We start from the raw sequence: 15,069 nt of genomic DNA, 5'->3' as shown, positions 1-15,069 counted from the left end.
TTCACAACCGTGAAGACTGGTGGTAGTGAGAGGTGGTAACTGAGAATGAGTTAGCAAGCTACACCCTGACGCTCTAAACCAGGATGGGAGAACCTACAGCACGCAGGCCGAATACAGCCCACTGCTTCATTTCATACGACCTGTGGACGCATGAGGCCTAGCACTTAAAAATGGCCTGCTCAGTCACTTGTGTTACTGCAAGGGTAACTCTCTGGAGTAACAGCGATGAATAAGTTGTGTGTCAATGTGCAGCCCAACCAAAGGCACATGAATGTCCTATATGGTCTTCGGTTACAAAAATATTCCCCATCTCTGCTGCGAATAAATTATGCTGAAGTTGGCTTGCCTAGTCACCCTTGTGTGGCAAGAGCTCAATGGCTGCATTGGGTTTATGTCAGTCCAGCCCATTGCTACAACCATAAACTCAGGGCATCCTTCAGTTGCAGCAGACAGGAAGTTTACCTTCCTTACTCAGCAAGGCTCCAGGAACAAACAATAAGTGGACTAAGGCAACATGTAATGTAAATCTACGTGGCATTCCAAGGGGTGTTTGTGTGCGCGAGTGCTTATGTTAAGCTTAACACAAGAGTTGCGAGTAAGCCTTGTCATCGCTGGGCGAAAGAGTTATCGCCTGAGATGTGGGCTGGCAACATTGTCCACACTTAACCGTAGACAAATAAATTAAATGAGTGAACGAGCAGTTGTGCACATGCATTCATCGATAACTCGCCCCATATGTAGATAACACTGCCTTGTAAAAAGTCCAAGTGATTCCCTGCTCAAAGGAGCACTGAGGCAGTGCTCATCTCCTGCTTACAGCTCAGAGCCAGTGGTGGAAATTCCACATTTATATGGCGGGTGAAATAAAACTATTTGATAACATAGGCTGATATGAAAAATAAGAATAGGTTTTACCCTTTCTGGCAATAAAAAGGTGTTAAGATGTTGGAACACCAAATAGGGACCTTTTCCAAGGACTCAAGTCTCCATTAACCACACGTACTTGAAGCAAACATGCCAGAAAGGGTAAAACCATTCGAAAATGTTCATACTCTGATATTGGAAGAAAAAAAAGTTCCCATGATATAACACCGCCTGCCATCTCAGGTAATGGCCCATAAACTTATATGGAGGCTGAGACAGGTAGACGTTCAACAAATCAAGGCAAAATAACACGTTGCTGTAGAGCCTAATGAACGGACGGGTGGGGCTATCGGTCAGGCGTTTACATCATGACAAGGGGACGGAAGCAAGCTCTGACAGAAGACAGAAACCCTCCATCTCTGCGAGTGGCGGTCCCTTTGTCTCGCACACTGACAACCATCGTCTCTTACCCAAGATTTAAAACCCGACACGAGGCCCCAGCCAAATTAATAAGTGTCGTTAATCCACGAAAGCATCACCGACTCGCACGGCCTTTTTTTAGGGGCCCTCACATTAATACCCATGACAGAATGCACATGTTGAATAAAGCCGTAGTACCTGGAGATACGAGGTGATAGTCTAGTACTACTATTTTTATTTTACCAGCTAAGGCCCACTGATATATGTAAAAAAATTCAGAAGCGACCTGGTCACAAATGACAGCTCAACTTAGTGGCTTATCGTGTGGAAAAATATTGCAGTCGAATGCTCAACACGCATGTTGATTCTAAATGTGGAAGGAAAAACCAGGAGCCGTGGAGAAAAATCACCGCGACCACGGGGAGAGAGAGAGAGACACGCAAACTCCAAATATGCAGCAGCAGGCGTCAGGGTCGGGATGTAACCCACGACCACCGATATACCAGGCGAGATATTTAACATATCGCCAGCGTGGCGCCCAAGCATTAAGCGGATTACATTTAAATATAAATAGCAGCACTCGTGACATGAGGGGATAAACCAAACCACGCAGAACGTGCCCGGATCTCGTCAGATACCGGAAGCGAGGCAGAATTTTGAGCTTGGCTGGCGCAGTCGAGTTGCCCACCAAACATCAACACAGGCGCCATCGCCGCCGCGTGCACCAGAGGGCAGTGCAGCGACCTCCACTGCCGTTCTGCACATATGTCTACACCAACATTTAGTAGGCATGACCCCCCCACACACACACACAGGGTGGAGAGCCCTTCATGCTGCAACTGGACTGACAGCGGGCTGTCAGAACGCTTCCCAGGCACGGCTAACATCAGTGGCGAGCAACACCTCAGCCCCTGTCCTGTGCCGACCCGCCCCATTCACCAATCCGCAATGACCAACGTGGTGAAGTATGGTTAAATATCCCTCACGGCCCGCAAGGCGTTGGAGGGGGGTGGTGTGTAGGCCGTCATCGGCAGTGCCTTGACAAGACGGGCTGTGCACGTACAACCCAATTACTCAACGTTGGCACCTGGATATTCTAATTGCAAACGTTATCACTCAACTTGCAAGGGTACATAACACTTAAATACGAATCGACAATGCGAAAGACATGAAATTCAAATACGAAGGGGAATAATTTAGAGACAAAGGGGGAATACGGCTTGGTTCTTTAACACCCGCGTGGGCAACCGCATCAGCATCATTATTAGCCGCGGCACAAGGCCGCACGCCCGAGCCTTCGCTCTTGCCTAGCGGCCCGGCCGCGTCAGCGCGCGTCGCAGCCGGCAACATCGGCAGGTGAAAACGGGGGTGGTTCTCGACTGTGGCTGCTGTCGTTAAAAAAACAAAAACAACCCATCAAATGTCAGCACCACGTAGGGAGGCGGGGTAAAATTCCGCGCAACCTCAAGGGGTTGAAACCCGCCGCTCAATTTGGAGTGAGAAACGAGGGCGAGGGGAAAGAGAGACCCGGCGACTCACAGCTTGAGAGACTGGTAGGCGGCCATCGCTGTAGCGTCACCTTCCCGGCTCGCGCGCACGGAGTCGCATTTGGAATTCGCCCCGCGGGCCTCGTGCGCGCGACGTCGGGATTGGGTGTAGGGGGAGGCGTCGGTGTCGAGGCTCAACCACTCAACGATGGGCGAGCCTCGGGGGCGTTTGTCAAAGCGACTTCTCGCCTTGTTCGGGAGGGGTGGGCGGGGCGCGCCTCGCCCCTCTTCCGCGTGGCGATACCCCGTGCTCGCCACGGCGAGCGCTCCATCGAGCCAGCGACACGTCGGTCCGACGTTGGGCCAACGTTGGGGCTGCGATGGAACCGTTGGGCCAACGTTGACCCAACGATGGGGCTGCGATGGAACCGTTGGGCCAACGTTGACCCAACGATGGGGCTACTTTTGAACCGTTGGCCCAATGTTGTGGCAACTTTGGAACCGTTGGCCCAACGTTGGGGCTGATTTGGGCCAACGTTGGGTCGACGTTGAGCCAACGTTGGAACCGTTGGGACAACAACGTTGATCCATGCGCCAACGTTGACCCCTGCCCTCCCCATCACCTCTCATGGCACATAAAATCAAATCATAATCATGCACAACTTTTGTTTGACAAAACTAAAATCAGGGAAAGATTTTAAATGTTCGTATACGTGGTGATTAATAATTATTCATTACATTTATATCGCGCGTTTCATCAAGGATCTCAAAGCGCTGTATAGGACACAGCAGCAGCAGCCACTCAGCATAAAAACAATACTATAAATACATTTTAGGAATCATTTACTACAATAAATAAAAGTTTAATAAGCGGAAACGTATAAATAGGTTTAAAGGCGCATTTTAAAGATGTCCACAGACTCTGAGATCGCTGATATCACGTGGCAGAGCGTTCCATAGCCTGGGGGCTACACGGGAAAAATCTCGGTCACCCATAGACCGAAACCTCGACCTGGGAATAAATACAGAGAAGATCTGCATCCCCGGATCTTAGGGGCCTTGATGGGACATGGGGGGTCCAGCAATGTCAATGATGTAGTCTGGTGCAAGATGGTTCACTGCTTTATAACTTAACAATAGGATTTTATACTGTATTCTATGTGAAACTGGAAGTCAGTGCAGGAAGGCCAAAACGGGTGTAATATGATGTGAAGAAGTCGTTCTGGTTAACACCCTGGCAGCCGCATTCTGAACGTGCTGTAAAATTTTCACGTTGTGCGGTGTGTGTGTGTCAATCTACGCGCTGGACCGCATTTTGCAAATGAGGTGTTCCCATGTCGACAGATTGATTAGCCAGGTGAAATATTTTAATAAATAACAAATCATCAGACATGATCTGTCCACTGCTGGATGAAGGCCTCCCCACGCTTTCACGATTCCTCACGGTCCCGTGATGCAACGATCCACGATGCAAATAACATTACCCCTAACGTTTGTGATAGAGTATTTCAATAATATATACACACACACATGAACTCCTCTAATCCGCCGCCCTATTACCCTCGACTCCTATTATCCGTGGCAGCTGTTACGGTCCTCGAAAAACTCCTATTATCCGCGGCCGTATTCCTATTATCCGCGATGTTACACACAATGCGCAGCGAATCGGCTTTCTGATACTCACAATGTTCTCGCGGATATGCGGAATTACGGGGGAAATTGCTCCTATTATTCGTGGGGCTACCTGCAAATTATTACCCCGCGGGTTAGAAGCGTAGAATCGTTCATCACACCGCGGATTATAGGATTTTACCAAAGCCTAATACAATTAAACATCCACCAAGCACGGATCCAGAGGCTTACGCATAATGGTATAAAGTGAAACAAAACAACAAAACTTTTAACAAATTTGTTCCCGTGGTACACCACGGGTAGGGAAGTAGAGTAGAAAATATATATTTTATTTGACCAGGTAAGGCCCACTGAGCTATATATATAGCTCGTTTTTAGAAGCGACGAAGTGGCTGATCTTGTGGCATTTTCAAGCAGCCACATTCTCTAAACGCGTTTAGATCATAAATATGGAGGGAAAACCCGGAGAACCCAGAGACATATCCACGCAGCCACGGGGAGAGAGACTTGCAAACTGCAAATGTACAGGCGTCAGGGTCGGGATCGAACCAACGACCTTCTGCTTACCAGGCAGACGAGGGGGTTAAAATGAATGGGAAATGGAAGGGATGCCGGGACGGAAGTCCTAAAGTCGGACAAAGAGGAGGGCACGGCTCAACATGAGCAGCATGGAAGAGAGAGGAGGAGGAGGGGGATGAGAGGGTGGTGCTCGTGGTGATGAGAAATTAGTTTTGTACGAAGGAGACGTCACAGCGATACACTCCGCTACTCCTGATGCGGTTATCTGGCTTGACCACCTGAATGTGAAATTGTAGTTGTTGCTCTGCATCTACATCAGCCGTACGAAAGAAGAAGACGTTTTGAAAGCGAAAGTATTTATAACTGATTTTCGTGTTTCGTTTGTTGTCCTTCCCCAGCACCTCTGACGAGCACGGTTGGCTACGTACGGCGCGAAAGAAGTTTAACACACATACATACAAGAGGGGATGAAGAATGACCAGAAGTGAGCGGCACGGAGGAGCGGCGTCTGTTCTCACACTGGGAGGCTTGGAGATGGATTCAGAGTGGGCGTGGCCACACAGAAGCCACGTGATTTACGGGAGGTTTTAGCTGATGTAGATATGTAGATGTAAAATCTTGACTTAAAGCTTTCGTGACTGCAGGAATTCATATTCTTTGGGTCTTTCGGTAAAGTCACGTAGATAGGTTAAAAGAAAATAACAAAAAATAAAAAAACTAGTTTTTTGTTATTTACAAAAAAAATGTGTTATTTACAAAAATTTCAAAAAATGTTTTTGTTATTTTTAGTTATTTTCTTCGAACCTACCTACGTGACTTTACCGAAAGACCCAATTAATATATGTAGATGTTTTTTTTGCGTAAAGCAACTATTTCGTTGAAGGGACGTGAGCATTAAAAGGCACGATTTGATGATTTTGCAAGCACGGATTACGATGTTCTCAATGTACCCAATAACGCGCGGGCACGTGGGCTCCACGTTCCAGAAGGCTCTGGAATCCACAGCCCTTTGTAAACCTTGCCGCTGGGTGCAGTCATCCTGTCCACACCGTGCCGGTCATGCGGGAAGTTTGACAACACTTTCAGCACACAGGTCAATCAGTTTCACATTGATGGACAGAGGAGCGTAGTAGTACAGTACAACAATAGATTTTGCTGTACTGCCCTCTGCTGCTCACAACATAGCCCCGCAGCATCACCCGACAGCCTCTTTTACGTATGGAGGTCGCCCATCCAAGCACTATCCAGAGTCACTTCTGTAGCGACTGGCCTATTCATTCAAATACATCGACTGTTGCGCGCATGAACGTGTACAACAACCCTATTTGCCATTCCACTGCTGGATGAGGGCCTCCCATCGCGCACACGCCGTGCGTGTCATGAGTGATAGATAAATAAGTGAATGTCTGTGCTCTCCAGTTGCCTGGGTGAAAAGTGGTGGTGGTGCTATGCCCTTGCCCGACCATGGCCAGCCGACTCATATACTCGATAAACAAAACTGTCATTGCGCTGTTGATGAGCGTTGAAGGCGGGGAACACACAGGTGTAGACATAGAAGTACGGTACAACTATTATTTGTTTCTGCACTGCCCGCCGCATAACCCCGCTACAAATGTCCTCTGCCCGGAGCCCACCCCTACCGAGTCGATGATCCCCGGTAGTCGATGGCCCATCGTGGTGGAACCCATGACCCCCGCTAGCAGCGACTACAGCGCGCAGACAAAGGACGCCAGTGCCTTCTTCCAGAGTCATTCCTCAGCGAGAGGGGAGCTCACAACCCCCTCTGCCGCGCTCGCTGTTCCCCACCCGGCGCGCGCGGTAACGCCGCTCGCTTTCCCCGCCACGTGCCTATCCCCATTGCCCTCCAACCCTGAGGGTGATACAATCAGCGGGGCTGGGGAGGTGTGAGGATGGGAGGGGATAAATTGGGGCGGTGGGGGGGGTAGCGGAACAGGAATTTCTATACGGGGCCCCCTCGTGCCCCTAAAAGGCGAGGTCACACTGCCCCCGAAATGACTGTGCGGGACCCCTTTGCGAGGGGGCCTCTCGTGTTCCTCCTCCCCCTGCCCAACACACCTCGTCGCCCCCCCCCCCCCCCCAGCTCCCTGCCACCACCGCCGTCCGTGCCCGACCTCCCTCCCAGTGAAAGTGGATATAAAGGAGCACACAGTGCCAGGCCCGTGGCCAACTCTGAACCACGACCAGCGCCGGTAAGAAGGGCTCCTTGAAGGGGGGGGGGGGGGGTAACCTGGGTCGAGGGGGTCTGCCCCGTGGTCTTGGGCGAGCCCCGGGATCTCACAGTCGCAGCAGCCGCTACCCTGGGTGATGATCGCGTGAGTGACACGCGTCGTCCACGCGTGTGTACGTGCGAGGGCATGAGTCGGCTGGGTTAACAATCGGTTTGTGGTGGTTGAAAAAGTGTTGTTTGTTTGAATTAAATGAGTTTGGAGAGAGAAACAAAAATCGATCGGAAGGATACTTTTTTATCGATTTGTTTTCTTCGTACGATAAATGTTGCCCATTCAGGAGCGTGATATTTGGACTTACAGAGATCGCCGACCAATGGGAAAATCTGAAAGCCAAGTGGTGGTGGAGGTGAGACTGCAATAGTGCTCCACTGATGGACGTGCCAACTGTGTCACAACGAGCGTTGCTGAAGCCAGAATTGAATGATGATGGTGAGACTTTAAGATTTGTGTAAGTCAGACTTTTGTAACAACAGCGAAGTGTAGTGGAATCAATGACATTGACCGTGATGACCTCTTTACCTTGGCGTTTACTAAATACCAGGACAAATAATCACCGGTAAAAAAATATTTAAAAAAATACAATTTAGAAGCAAAATGAGTTTGGAACAATGTGGATGAGAACAGATTTTTTTAAATACTTTTTATATTCGTTTAAAGTGGGGTGATTGATCATAACTTATTCTCGAGGTACAGAGACTGTGTGTTTGCAATGGTTTTTTTGGGGTTGTTCAGCATGATGTCCAACGTTTCGCTCCACATTTCTGGAATCACTTTCACGATATTCTTCAGGGACGTTTTCGGTTCCTGAAAGAAGCTCCCAGCACGTGGAGCTAAAACGTCGCACATGGGTGCTGAACAATACGCGGCACAGCAGCACAGCCGTGCAAACCGGCACAGTAAGCAACCTTTACCCATCGATTTGTCATTGCAACCCAACTGGAAAACCAGGAATTGTTTCACAGCAACCGCGTGCTTGGTAGTACATCTCGAGGAGGCACAGGACTAGTTCAGATTTTCCATACAATGATCCCCCGTGTAGATTTCATAGACTGTTAGGGCAAGTGATGTTAGCGAGCAGCACCTATGAAGACCGGTACGGCACACAAGGGGGTGGGTGGTCAGCACCAGCGCCAATGTTTACACACCGCACCAGGTACTCATTTGAGGCTGAGTCGACCTAGGGGAGGTCCAGGACCGGTTCAGATAATCGTCAATGATGTTGGGCATGAGAAGGAATCGAGCTCGGGGTCGTCAGTTTCATAGAGCAGTGCGCTAACCATTGCGCCACCGCTCTGCACTTATACACGTGGTCGTTCTTGGGATCGTCGAACCCTAAGGGCCCCCCTGTGCTCCCACAGGTGCCCCCCGCCCTTCCCGTGTGCCCCCCAGGAATGAGAAACATGGAGAGCGAGTTTGGTGGGGCGGCCCATCTAGTTGCACAAGACTGAGGAGGAGGAGCGGCTGGAGGAGCGGACTCGCCCCTTCTGCTTGCAGCGCGTGGCCCTTCGTGTTCCACGAGAAGATGGAGTTCGTCCAGGCGCGTGGTCCAGAGAAGCGAGGGCGGAAAGGTCAGGACGGGAGACCGAGCATGGATGACCAGGGTACGGTGCGGTTGATTTTGTTCCACCCAGCTCCACGTGGTTTCCACCATGGGTCTCAGTGGCTCCACGTGACTCCCCCTGACTGAATAAACGAAATAGGTACCACCCAATGTAGCAAAACTTTAGTCGTACTCATGTATTTATTGGCTCAATGATAACACCACTCATTTGACGCGATTACCACACAATTCACTATTATTGGCCACATTCTAAAACTGTAACCGCTAAAGGGATGCCACCTCAGGTGGTACCGACAGGTGACACATCTGACCCCGTCTCATGGACTAAATACACCACGAACCCGGCGACCTGAGATCCACCACTTGGGTTGGCTCAGTTTTAACTCGACTTAGTTGAGTACCTTTTGTGGCGTGTAAACATCGGCATTGGGGAGACAAAGGCGGCCGAGCGTGGTGTAGGCCACCTCACCAACTCGTGCGCCGTTCTAACCTTCATAGGTGCTCGCTAACGGCACTTGCCCCAACAATGTTACGGATATCAGGGGGACCTTTGTCTTTGTGCGAGCGAGAGAGAGCGAGCGAGAGAACGAGCGAGTGAGGGAGCATTGGTTACTATCCTCCTCCGTCCTGTCGACAGTGGTGGCAGTGGTGAAGGACTCGGAGGTCAACCAGATGAACCCGCCCAACTTCGACAAGATCGGGGTCACAGCCATGCTGATCTTCCTCAATGAGTCGCCCGTGCTGCTCAACCTCAAAGAGCGATCCTCCGTCGTCGAAGATCTACGGAGGGCATCGTGGCCTCCAGGTCTATCAACATCACCACGACCACCACCTCCACCATCACCTTCATAATCAAGAGCAACACGTGCACCACCACCAGCATCGCCTCTACCGTCCATCAACATCACCACGAACACCACCACCATCACGTCCATCACTTCCATCAACATCACCATGGACATCCCTATCACCACCACTGCCACTAGCACCAGCAGCAGTAAGACCATCTACACGGCTGTCGCCATCATCGTCGTGTGCATTACTAACGCCATTGCCAACATTGTTTCCACCCATTGTAATCATCAGCTTCATCATCATAGTACTACAGTCATCAGCATCATCATCATACTGCTACAATAATCATATTCATCAGACTGTTACAACTATCATCATCACCATACTACGACAATCATCATCATACTACGATCATCATCATCATCTGTATCAATTCCACACCATTGAAATCATCACACAACCACACTCGTCAACATCCTTACACTATTTCTTGATATCACCATTACACCACGAGTGCCACAATCATCATCACCATCATCACACCACTCTCATCATCATCACATCATCACAATCGTACTTATCACGTACCACAATCATCATCATTATCACACCACAAAAATGACCACTAGTGCCACAATCGTCATCACACCACTACAATAATCATAAAACCACCATCACCATCCTAATCATCACCATCATCACCTCGCCCCCTTTGTGTACCGCAGACCTACCCGGGTCTCTTTCTTCTGCGTCACTGTGAACATCCACGAGTGATTCCACGTGGAGGCGAGAAGAGCCAGGAGGGCACCTCCACGCATCGCCTCCATCCCCGACAACGCGCACCACCAGCACTCGCTCACGGGTACGTGTAGACAAAGATCCCCCGTGTAGCCTTTAACAGACTGTTGGGGCAAGTGCTGTTAGCGAGTAGCACCTATGAAGGCCGGCACGGCACAAAAGGGAGTGGGTGGCAGACACCACGCCCGGCCGCCTTTGTCTCCCCAGTGGCGATGTTTACACACCACAGCAGGTACTCATATGAACCTGAGTCGACCTAGGGGAAGCCCAGGAGCGGTTCAGATGATCGTCACTGGTGTTGGCCGTGAGTGGGAATCGAACTCGTGTCGCTGGGTTCGTAGCATAGCGCGCTAACCGCTACACTACCGCTCCCCACGTACGTGAACACACAGACACGTGTACAAATCTCCCGTAAACTACGTGACTTCTGTGTGGTCACTCCCACTCTGAAGCCCTCCCCTCTCCCCGCCCACTTTGAGAACAGACGCTGCTCCTCCGTGCAGACTCTTCCCCTGCCCTCTCCTCATCTCTCCTGACCCCCTGTGCTCCCTCCATCCTTTCTTCTCATTCCCCATTGTTTATCTTTGCTCTTACCTTTCCCATTCCATTTTATTTTTGTTAATCATCACGTCCGTATTTGCCGTGAGCAGGAATGGAACTCGGGTCGCAGGGTTCGTACCGCAGTCAGCTCACCGTGCACGACACGTACCAGGTACGTGTACGTAAACTAAAAACTAAATTAGTTTTTATTTTACCAGGTAAGGCAAACTAGTTTTTATTTTACCAGGTAAGGCACTCTGAGCTATGTAGCTCTTTTTCGGAAGCGACCTGTCCACAAATGACAACTCAACGAACTGGCTTATCACGTAGTAATTTATAGCAGCCAAATACTCTAAACGCACGTTTCTAACAGTTAGAAGCGACCTGTCGACAAATGACAACTCAACAAACTGGCTTATCACGTAGAAAATTTATAGCAGCCAAATACTCTAAACGCACGTTTATAACTGTGGAGGGAAAAAACTGGAAGACCCAGAGAAAAATCCACGCGACTGCGAGGAGAGAGAAAGCGACACCGCAAACTCCAAATATACAGCAGGCGTCAGCGTCGGGATCGGGATGGAACCCACGACCTCTTGTATACCAGGTGAGGAAGCCAACATCTTGCCACCGCAGCGCCCTGATTAGCGTACACCATCACAGGTACTTGTGCACACACGTGCACGCCGACATTTATTGGACGGTGACACGGCCCAGCGGCAGCTCGTTCGGCCACTTACCGCAAAAAGGTTCACGGTTTAGAGGCGAGCGGTAGCCGCCCCGGTGATGACTGCGGCGCGTAACTTTAACCGCGCCAACACGCGCCGTGCGATCCGCTGCGCGTCATTCGCGAAGAGGAGGCCACTGTGCGCCGCCGTCAGCATTCGATAATGACAGCGCAACAAGTGACTGGATTGGGGGATTAGACACAGAAGCAGCAGCAGCAGCAGGAGCAGGAATCATCGCTCCCTCGTGGCAAAAATCACGGCCCAGGGTCGCTCTTGCAAACGAGACTCATTCTGGTTCTCTTGTGCAGTGTGGTTCTGAACCTTGCCTTGGCTACTGTGTGTGTACCCCCCCTCCCCTCCCCACCACCTTGTTGATTTTTGTTTCACACCTTGCCTGACCCAAACATGTTTCTGAGAAATGTCAATGTACGGATAATGATCAACAATATTTTAACCAATTGTTCATTTGATGAGGTAATCCCTAACTAGCTAAGTAACCGCCAACATTGTTGATGGTCAGTGAGTTTATGAAGATCGCTCAAATCGTTCTAGGCTACCACGTGGATTTAACTGTTATCGTAGTTATTTTATATTTGGCACATTCACACGCGATTATTCGCCAATGACTCTCAGGTTACGATACAATTTCACACATTCATCCATCGACCTCACGTACCCCCAGGGCTCCGCGTGACCCCGGGCTGAGAGCACACCTGCAATCTTGCGTTCCCACCCGGTTACACAAAACAACCTCGAAATATTCGACATTTCCCTACCTCCTTCCTCCCAACCGCCCTCAGTCTCTCCCCCCCGAGCCCTCAACCCCGCACGTCTCACGCCACCTGCCGGCCAAACCCTGCGCATTGCGAGCTGGAGTGGTCTTCCTTGAGAGACTGAGGTGGCCTGATGCGCGGGGGGAGGAGGAGGGAGGGGAGGGCGAGAGGATTGGGGGGTTCCAGGTGGCGGACGGCCGTGCTCCTCGCTCGTTTTATGTCTCGCACTCAGGAAGATAAGACGAGCAAGTAGTCGGTCCGTCCGTCACGCAACGCGCGCCACCTGTGGGGCCACGTGGCCACGGGGTCACAGGGCCCGTTCCTCACACTCGCCCGGGGCCACCAGTCACACCCGGCTCACCAATCACACCCGGCTCACCAGTTACACCCAGTTCACCAATCACACCCGGCTCACCAATCACACCCGGCTCACCAATCACACCCGGCTCACCAATCACACCCGGCTCACCAATCACGCCCGGCTCACCAATCACACCTGGTTCACCAATCACACCCGGCTCACCAATCACACCTTGTTCACCAATCACACCCGGCTCACCAGTTACACCCGGCTCACCAATCACACCCGGCTCACCAATCACACCCGGCTCACCAGTTACACCCAGTTCACCAGTCACACCAGTTACACCCGGCTCACCAATCACACCCGGCTCACCAGTTACACCCGGTTCACCAATCACACCCGGTTCACCAATCACACCCGGCTCACCAATCACACCCGGTTCACCAATCAGACCCGGCTCACCAATCACACCCGGCTCACCAATCACACCCGGTTCACCAATCACACCCGGTTCACCAATCACACCCGGCTCACCAGTTACACCCAGTTCACCAATCACACCCGGCTCACCAGCCACACCCGGTTCACCAATCACACCCGGCTCACCAGTTACACCCAGTTCACCAATCACACCCGGCTCACCAATCACACCCGGCTCACCAGTTACACCCGGTTCACCAATCACACCCGGCTCACCAATCACACCCGGCTCACCAATCACACCCGGCTCACCAATCACACCCGGCTCACCAATCACACCCGGCTCACCAATCACAGCCGGCTCACCAATCACACCCGGCTCACCAGTCACACCCGGCTCACCAATCACACCCGGCTCACCAATCACACCCGGTTCACCAATCACACCCGGCTCACCAATCTCGCCCATCTCACCTGGGCAGGAGCAGGTGAACGGAAAGCCCCCTGGCTCCCCTGCGGCATCTCCACCAATCCTCGTCAGTTCCTCCCGCCGCAATCCATCCCAATTGTTTCTGCCCTCCTGCACGCACCTCCGATCAGCACGGTCGGCCACGTACGGTGCGAAAGTTCAACATCCATACATACATACTCCTCCTCTCAGTCCCGCACGCGCATATCCAGCTCCTCTCAAACTCCTCCTCCTCCACTCCTCCGCCGCTACATGGAAGCTTCTCTCCTGCTCTTCCATTCGCGCTCTCGACCCCTTGCTTCCCCCCCCAGCTCCTTCCCCATGCTTCACATCCTCCATTCCGGTCTTCCTCCTCTCAAGAACACAGCGCTGCTCGCTTTCTTCCCCACAAGTCCTTCCCCTCGCGACCTCCTTCACTCCACCGCTGGTTTAATCCCCTGGCCGTTTGGAACATGGTGTTGATCATCATGCCGCTGTTGCTGCTGACAATCATGCTGTTAATGCTCATGATGGTCATTTAGTTGCTGCTGCTGCCAGCAGTAGTTTCTGCTACGAATATCGATGCTGTTGCGATCATTGCTGTTGATGATAAAGGCGCTGCTGCTACTGATGTTGACACTGCTGTTGTTAACGATTACAATACCGCTGCTACTGCCGCTGATGTTTCTTGCCCCGTGTTCTCCAGCAGAAGGGAGACGAGAGAATGAGGGCGGACGAGCCGTGATGGACGCACGCACCACCCCGACCGCGATCGTTGAGAATTGCCACGAGATTGAAGAATGCGGAAACAAGACTACTTGGCCCACACACTGCTGCTGCAGTTTTTTTTCACACCGCGTTCACGCAGTTCAGTGTTTATATTTTCCTTCACATCCAGGTTCGCATTGACCCATTTCACTCTGACCGTCTAGGGTAGGGACGCGGGTTGTAGGCAGCACCCGCCGTGGGCAGTATACAGGAGGTCGTTGGTTCGATCCCGATCCCGACGCCTGAATATTTGGAGTTTGCGTGTCTCTCTCCTCGTGGTCGCATGGATTTTTTTCCCCAGTCCTCCAGCTCTTCCCTTCACATTTAGAAACATGCGTTTAGAGTATTTGGCTGCTGTAAATTTCCACATAGGCTACTTCGTTGAGCTATCATTTATGGCCAGGTCGCTCAGTGGGCCTTATCTGGTAACATAAAAAAAGGTTTTATTTATTTTAGGCTGGCGACGCGTGTGGGGAACGTGCCCGCAGCGTGGCAGGGAGGTTGCTTGGCACGACCGCCACCACGGAGATGGAGCAAAGGATCAGCTGGCGCGGAGGGAGCGAGATGGACCATGGCATCGCGAGATGGTTAGGGAGTGCGGAGGCATTCATCCAGCAGTGGGTAGAACAAGCCTGATGGTGATGATGACGATGATGATGAGCAAAGCCCAACAGTGTTGGTGATAATCCGTACCCGGCCAGGTAAACGAACATTTTTTTCAGGTTAACATAGAGGACAAAGTTCGACTCAAACAGATAACATG

At 51.3% G+C, this 15,069-nt stretch overlaps 1 protein-coding gene across 1 annotated transcript in view; it reads right to left on the bottom strand.

Annotated features, from left to right (window-relative positions):
* The window catches only part of SACM1L (SAC1 like phosphatidylinositide phosphatase), a 67,880-nt gene extending 64,920 nt beyond the window's left edge, over positions 1–2,960 (bottom strand). The window contains exon 1 of the mRNA XM_076069733.1: positions 2,824–2,960. Coding sequence (XP_075925848.1) covers positions 2,824–2,849 — 26 coding nt within the window. The 5' untranslated portion in view covers positions 2,850–2,960. The remainder of the gene's footprint in view (positions 1–2,823) is intronic.
* Between the last annotated feature and the right edge of the window lie 12,109 nt (positions 2,961–15,069).

Source organism: Petromyzon marinus, chromosome 25 (genome assembly GCF_048934315.1).
Source record: "Petromyzon marinus isolate PM22_M1 ecotype Great Lakes invasive population chromosome 25, UKy_Petmar_22M1.pri1.0, whole genome shotgun sequence".
Taxonomy (NCBI): domain Eukaryota; kingdom Metazoa; phylum Chordata; class Hyperoartia; order Petromyzontiformes; family Petromyzontidae; genus Petromyzon; species Petromyzon marinus.
Note: the sequence above shows the minus strand (reverse complement) of the source record. Positions and strands in the feature narration are given on the sequence as shown.